At 44.6% G+C, this 7,500-nt stretch overlaps 1 protein-coding gene and 1 long non-coding RNA gene across 3 annotated transcripts in view; both read right to left on the reverse strand.

Annotated features, from left to right (window-relative positions):
• LOC138975633 (transcription intermediary factor 1-beta-like) overlaps positions 1-7,500 on the reverse strand; it is a 51,370-nt gene that overhangs the window by 23,396 nt on the left and 20,474 nt on the right. Inside the window, exons 2-3 of one of the 2 annotated variants that reach the window (XM_070348366.1) lie at positions 1,007-1,160; positions 189-558 (exon numbers count right to left, since the gene is read on the reverse strand). In XM_070348366.1, coding sequence (XP_070204467.1) covers positions 189-558; positions 1,007-1,129 — 493 coding nt within the window. In that variant the 5' untranslated portion in view covers positions 1,130-1,160. The remainder of the gene's footprint in view (positions 1-188; positions 559-1,006; positions 1,161-7,500) is intronic. The other variant, XM_070348365.1, reaches the window with a different exon arrangement.
• Positions 4,586-7,410, reverse strand: LOC138975640 (uncharacterized). The gene is made up of 3 exons (XR_011458702.1): positions 5,876-7,410; positions 5,249-5,362; positions 4,586-4,824 (listed from the first exon to the last, which is right to left on the reverse strand). It is a non-coding gene; the product is annotated as an uncharacterized lncRNA (long non-coding RNA).

Genomic DNA, 7,500 nt, shown 5'->3' on the forward strand with positions numbered 1-7,500 from the left:
CTAACTTGACAGTAACTGTGGCTGTCCTTCACAATACTGCTCGGAAGTCACTTCTTTTGCGTTGACTGAGGATTTTGTGTTGTATACCACCACGACTGATGGTGTACGAGATCAACTCGTTGGTATTTAATAATCGACTAAAAGGAAAACATAATAATAACTTCACAATTGCAGAAAGAATGTCGTACCCAGAGAGGCGATGTCAGCCTTCAGTTGATCCAGTTTCTGCAAGTTGAAGGTCAAGTCTGTGACCTCTATCTTGCGTGTCGTTCCGGTCTGTGACTCTAGGTCGTTCAGGCGTGACGTCAGACTGTTCACCATCCCAAGCAGAGTCCCTCCAGACGCTGACTGCACCAGCTTTCCTACGCTGGCTACGGGCAGTACTAGGGCCGCCCGCCATTTCTCCAGCTCCGCCAGTGACGTCATGGTGGCGTCTTCCTCAGCCTGTATCAGGATGTTGACCTCCTGACGTCGCTTCTCCACCCACTGCTCAAGGTCATCGAACGTGTCCTTGGCCTTTCTTCGCATTGACGGGAACATGTCCTTGACCTCTTTGATCTGAACACGCAAGAAAACAAATGACCATGCCATCTCTACAAGTCGTTTTAAAACATGAATGCTGCATTCATCTAGATTTTTGCTTAAATTGTGATGATCAATTGTAGCGTAAAAAGAGACAAAAAAACATCATCTGACAATGCAGTGTATATTCACCGGACTAACGCTTATCGCTTGGTCCATCATCTCATACAATTTCATGTACATTTATTCGTTAAGATTAAAGGAAGAATTGCACTGTACATTCTGCAAATGAAGAAGGGGAACTACCTTTACCTTGCTTTAAAGTTTAAAACTAAAACAGAAAACGCAGTATGAAAGGAGCTTCCAAAAGAGCGTTATATTTTCCTAAACAAAACACAGATTGAATACACGAGGAAAGTAAGATAAACCACAACGTAACAAACGCAATCAATGAAACTCTAAACAGGACAGTTTTAACACCAACCTGCGCTGCCAGTGCTGTCTCCATTGCCCGCAGTCTCTGTGCCTGTTGTTCCAGTTCTCTTCTCTTCTCTGTCGCCACGTCTGTGACGGCCTTGACCTCTGCACAGCTGCGGTGTTTCGACATGTTGCCAGGCCTTCCTCAGGGGCGTGTAATTCTGCGAGACGCCAATTCATGCATCAAATTGTGACCCTCCACCACGACATGAGTCGCATGTCACCTTTGCATGATTTTCATATTTTTACATTTTCATAAAGAGTGTTTTATGCTCTATCCAGTGGTGAAAACCATTTTAGAAAAGAGCGAAAACTGTTTGAGTTATATAAGCCTGTGACTAAGGTGACCCTCACACTGTTACCAGACACTCCCCGGACTTATATCAAGCCTAGCGCAGAACCGCGCGAGGTGACATGCGACTCATTTCGTGGTGGAGGGTCACCAATAATCTCTGTCGGTTTTGGGTCACTACCAACACAAGCCGTACTTTATAAGCCTAGCTATCCATATATACACACAACGAGATGTTAAAGTTTAGTGGAACGTGTTTGAAGTCAACTAGAAATTGCAAGTCACAGCTAAACTTTTATTTTTAAGTATAGTAAGAAACGTTTTCCGACTAAGAATTACTAACCCAAAAGTGATTTTGCTTTTTATAAAATACCACAGCCTAGTGTTTAAAGTAAACAACAACATAAAAAGCACTGCTTGAGATAAGAGGGAAGGGTGGGGGTAGAGCAGCAAAAACAGAGCCAGTGACAGACGGACAGACAGTCAGACGGAGAGAGAGAAGCCTCACACAAAGAACAACTTTTGCCTTGAGTAGTAAGTATCTCCTTGTTTGACCAAAGAGCTCACTAGGTAAAAGGGTTGAACAATTCAAGGGAGGAAATTGTGCATGTCAGCATCTATATATATATACGACTAGAGTCTGTGTGTCTGTGTGTCTGTCTGTGTGTCTGTGCGCGATGCGCGGCCAAGGTTCTCGATGGATCTGCTTCAAATTTGGTGGGCTTATTCAGAGAGACCCCGGACACAACCTCATCGATGAGATATTTCAACACGTGCTCTCAGCGCGCAGCGCGGAACCGATTTTGGTTCCACCTCAGCTATTTTGGTTCCACCTCAGCTTACCCGGGCCCCCATACCGACACACCATAGCCGCTACACCACATCACAACGCCAAAGTTCTCGGTGGATCTTTTTCAAATTTGGACACCGTATTCAGCTACACCCCGGACACAATATCATCGATGAGATATTTCAACACGTGCTCTCAGCGCGCAGCGCTGAACTCATTTCCGTTTTTGTGTTCATTTCACCATTATAAGTAACTCTTCCTTATCTTCTCCAGTGTTTGGCGTTTATCTCCCTTCCTTCGTGTGGCTTTCCCGTTCAGTTGTAAGTTACTACACTGCGCTGTCCACTGCGCTGAGCGTCTTCGGATATTCCCGGCGTTCTGTTACTGTTACCTATTTTTAGAAGGTCAACGCAGTGTACAGAACGTAAATTGGACCCGTAAATTATCCTCACTGTAAAAGTGCAAAGGTCGAATCAATTTATAGCCACGCGAAAAATACACTGTCATCTATCTCTCTATAGATACGGCTTCTCTGTGTGTGTGTGTGTGTGTGTGTGTAAGTGTGTGTGTCTCTATGTAAGCAACACCTGTGCATTCTTCAGTTCTGTTTGTGATGTGGTCTGGCGGCTTTTGTGTAATTTTATGTACTGGCCTTCCTTTGAGAAGTCATAACTTGCTCAGTCCTGTTTGAGTGGAGTTCGCCTCCAAAGGTGATTAACACGGTTACATTCGTTGACAAGGATGGGACTCGATATGGTCAGGAATGGCATTATGGCCACTGAATCATTTTCGTGCTGTTCCCATTCCACGAATCTGGGAGGGACCTAAGCTTGGCGGGTCCATAGTTCGGACCCGGCGAAGCCGGCGTACGGCTCTAAGTACTTCTTCCCGGCGAAGCCGGCTACCCGGCGAAGCGGGTATTCATTCTAGTAACACATAAAGCTCTTGTCAAAACAATGAGTCATTTCCTTTCGACTGACTCTCTCTGTCTCTGTCTCTGTCTCTGTCTCTCTCTCTCTCTCTCTCTCTCTCTCTCTCTCTCTCTCTCTCTCTCTCTCTCTCTCTCGCACTCTCTCTCTCTCCGTCACTGTCTCTCAAAATAACCATCCATTTACCCAAGGATTTGTCAGCAACGACTGCGTAGCTGATCTGTAACATATGCCGTGTGAGAAAGGACACCTAGCTAGGCTTATAGGCCTAAACTCCGGCTTGTGTTGGTAGTGACCCAAAACCGACAGAGAATAATAATAATAATAATAATAATGGACATTTATTAATCGCCCCTTCTCACAAGAGCTCACGGCGATTTACATATTAATTTCTGCCATAAAATCAGAATATTGACATACAACACGCTCCAGCCGAAGCGTACAAAAACAAAAGTGTGAAGCGTAAAAAATACAGAAAGATATTCAGAACCTACCCAATAAACATGCCAGAACTGGGCCATTGCTCGCGTTTTGATGGCAATGCCAGTTGCCAGAACTACTGCCATCAAAGGCCCACTGCTGGCATATTACCCGTATGCACATTGGCAAATTGATGGGCCATCACTGGCAAGCCAGCACTTTGCCAGCAAAAACCCATCATTTATTTGCTGGCTTTTTGATGGCTTGCCATCATTTTGCCAGCAATTTGCCAGCAATTTTCCAGAAAAAAACCATCATTTATTTGATGGCTTTTTGATGGCTTGCCATCATTTTGCCAGAATTTTGCCAGCAAAAACCCATCATTTATTTGCTGGCTTTTTGATGGCTTGCCATCATTTTGCCAGAATTTTGCCAGAATTTTGCCAGCAAAAACCCATCATTTATTCGATGGCTTATTGATGGCTTGCCATCAAAAACCCAGCATTTTGCCAGCATTTCGCCAGCATTTTGCAGGTTTTTAGTTCCATATAAAAAAAACTTTTTTCCATATATTTTCCGTTAATGGCCCTTTACCTGCTGAAATTACCGGGCCAGTTGTGGCCCGGCAAAATGCCATATTTCTGTCTTTACCATTGCCAGCAAAATGCCAATAAGTTGCAGGAAATATACCAATACCACTGATTCGGATAGAATGACGGCTCTATTCATGTACTCGATCTGCACAGTCTTGTTAGCCCATAGATGGTTGTTAGAAGTCTATAAATATGCTTTGTTTTGTCATTTTTTACTGTGAATGTAATAACAATAACAAAACACAGCACATCAATGGACTTTTCAACCCATGCTGGCGGCAAGACGTGCGCAAATAAAGCAAAGGGCAATGCTGTCAAGCTGTACATTAGCAATATGCATATGCGTAATTATCAAATTCATCAGTAAAATGCAATTGAAATGCTAATCACATTTGTCGTGTAACTTATCTGGCAAGTAAAGGCAGTGGTTTTGACAGAATATCGTCATCAACGCAGTTATAGCGGGCACAACAACCATGCAGTAATATATATTAAAAACAAAACAAATGTAAAGCTTCCAAACAGCAACGACTCATTACCGAAACATTACAGAAACGTACGCTTTGTTTTCAGTTGCTCACTGTTTTATTTTATTTGTACAGCGTTCTAAATTTCACACTCGAGACATGATGACCAAAGGCAGGAATGTTTCTTGTTCACTTCCCAGTAAACCTCCGTAGGATTGTCTTGATTCTGTCATTTCTCTGTTCGCATCCGCAACGTTGAGATAACGCTTCTTTTCTTTGTCCTGACGTCGTACGGTAAGCCATTGAAACTCTCAAGTCCTCCTGCCGTTCACCTCTTGAAACATGAAAGCAAACGAGTTTTGTTGGTTTTAATTCATTATTCCATATCACACACACACACACACACACACACACACACACACACACACACACACACACACACACACACACACGCACACACACACACACACACACACACACACACAACCAAACAACCAAACAAACGCAAGCATACACGCAGGCATGCAAGCAAACAGCACACGCACGCACGCACGCGCGCGCGCTCACACACACACACGCGCACACACACACGCGCACACACACACGCGCACACACACACACACACACACACACACACATACACACACAGAGGCATTCTCACAGAGAGGACGACTTCTTGTAATCTATCATATTTTCTGAACTGACTAAAATGCCAAGCAGAAGTAAGGGGTCAACAGGAATATGTATTTTGATCTAACCTGCGAAGCTTACGTTGTCTCGGACAGCTCTCTTGCGTTTCTCTCAGGAACTGAGACCCAGGCGAGCTGCATCTTATCCAGTTGGGCAGTCAGACACTTGCACAAATCTTTGTCCTGGAGTGAATAGACACATACTCAATGTCAACATTCACAAGATGCAATTTGTTTGGTTACAAGTAAGCTTATGGTAATGCCTATGGTGCTTTTCTTTTGACAGAGACAAAACAAACTCAATCACACAAAGAAAGGAAAAAGGCACACACACACACACACACACACACACACACACACACACACACACACACACACACACACAACCGCGCGCGCGGGCGCACACACACACACACACACAACCGCGCGCGCGGGCGCACACACACACACACACACACACACACACACACACACACACACACACACACACAAACACACACACGCGCGCGCGCGCGCGCGCAGATTCTTTCTTACAGAGAGGACGACTTCTTAAAGTCTATTATATTTTGCGAACTGACTCAAACGTCCAGCAGAAGAAAGTTGAAAAAAAGACCGACAACGGAGGAAAAGAACAAGAAGATACTAGATCTAACGCCGTTGCGACGACCTGCTCACACAACTGTTTGTGAAACTCACCACGCTTGCTTCTAGCCGGAGGAGATCGGACGCGTACTGAAATCGAAGAAGGTGCTTTGGAAATTCCTTGAAGTTGAATGCAAAACAAATAACCGAACATCTGCAGAACCACCGCGGGCCGGATTTAGTTGACAATGCGTCATCATCACGAGTGACGTCAAGATATTTCGACATTTGTTTGTACATTACGTCACTCCAAGTGAGAAAGTCATACCGCTGTGCTGTCGCAGATCTTCTTGCCAGCAATAATCCAGCATTGGCCCACTGCTGGCGTGCCAGCAAAAACCCACCTATAATTGCCAGCAAATCGCCACCTATGGCCCAATGCTGGCAAACAAGCACTGGGCCATCAATGGCGTGCCAACAGTGGGCCAATTAAGGCATTTTACTGGCCGACAATATTACTGGAATGCCAGAGATGGGCCAGTGATGGCAAGCCATAACTGGGCTTTTGTTGGCAAACCATAATTGGCCCAGTGTTGGTTTTTTTATGGCCAGCTTTACCAAACTTGCCAGCAAAAAGCCAGCAGTGGCCCAGTTCTGGCATGTTTATTGGGTAAGTGTTAATCTCTATTTCTCAAGTCTATCTACATTTAGTGCAGCAGTCGCCGGTATGCATCAGATAGCTAATACTATCACAGCATGACCTATATGCAGTGTCTCTTTACTTCATACACCCAATGACACGCACTGATAATGAATGTGACACGCACACACTGACAATGAATGTCCCTCGCACACACTGACAAAATCAAGAAGAGTTCTCTGTCAAAAGTTCATTTTGTCTCAGCTTTACCTCCGCGGTTCTCTCTGTCTGCAACATTTGGTACAGTCGAACCTGTCTATAACGACCACCGAAAGGACCAACCAAAACATGTTGTTTTAGAGAGGTGGTCGCTTCGGAAAGGTAAAATATAGCTAATGGGAAGAACAAAATTTGGGGAGCCTTTGGGGCTGTCGTAACGTGGGTCACCAGGGTAGGTTCGACTGTATTTTGTTACGGCTTTGTTTAAGCTTGGACATTATTTCGTATTGAACTTTATTAATGCATAAACCTGAGAGCAGATATTACCGTAAAGTATACCTTGTAAGCGCCCAGTATCGAGTAAGCGCCCACCCCCCACTTTTAGTCCAAAACTGTGCATAGGGTATAGTACCTTGTAAGCGCCCACCCCCCACTTTACACCATTGAAATCAGGGGTAATAAAAATTCCGCACTTGATCTGCTAGTTTTGTGAATGATTTCCCTCCGCTCTTGCAAACCATATCAAACGCCTGCAAGTCAATGATTACAAGATGCCGCGGATCAAATCGTGCACCGTTGCATTTAAGCTGTCAGCTCTTGACTATTTGATTAATAACGCCAATGGAAATGTGTCGCAAACAACAAGTGAGTTTGGGGTAGATAGAAAAAGGATACGAGAATGGCGAGAGAATCGCGATACCCTGTTACGTCACCAGGCCGGAAAGGAAAAGAAGAAGCTCTCTCTCTCTCTCTGATCTCTCTCTCTCTCTCTCTGATCTCTCTCTCTCTCTCTGATCTCTCTCTCTCCTCTCTCTCTGATTTCTCTCTCTCTCTCTCTGTGATCTCTCTCTCTCTCTCTCTCTCTGATCTCTCTCTGTGA

The sequence above is a fragment of the Littorina saxatilis genome, linkage group LG9, assembly GCF_037325665.1.
Source record: "Littorina saxatilis isolate snail1 linkage group LG9, US_GU_Lsax_2.0, whole genome shotgun sequence".
Lineage (NCBI taxonomy): Eukaryota > Metazoa > Mollusca > Gastropoda > Littorinimorpha > Littorinidae > Littorina > Littorina saxatilis.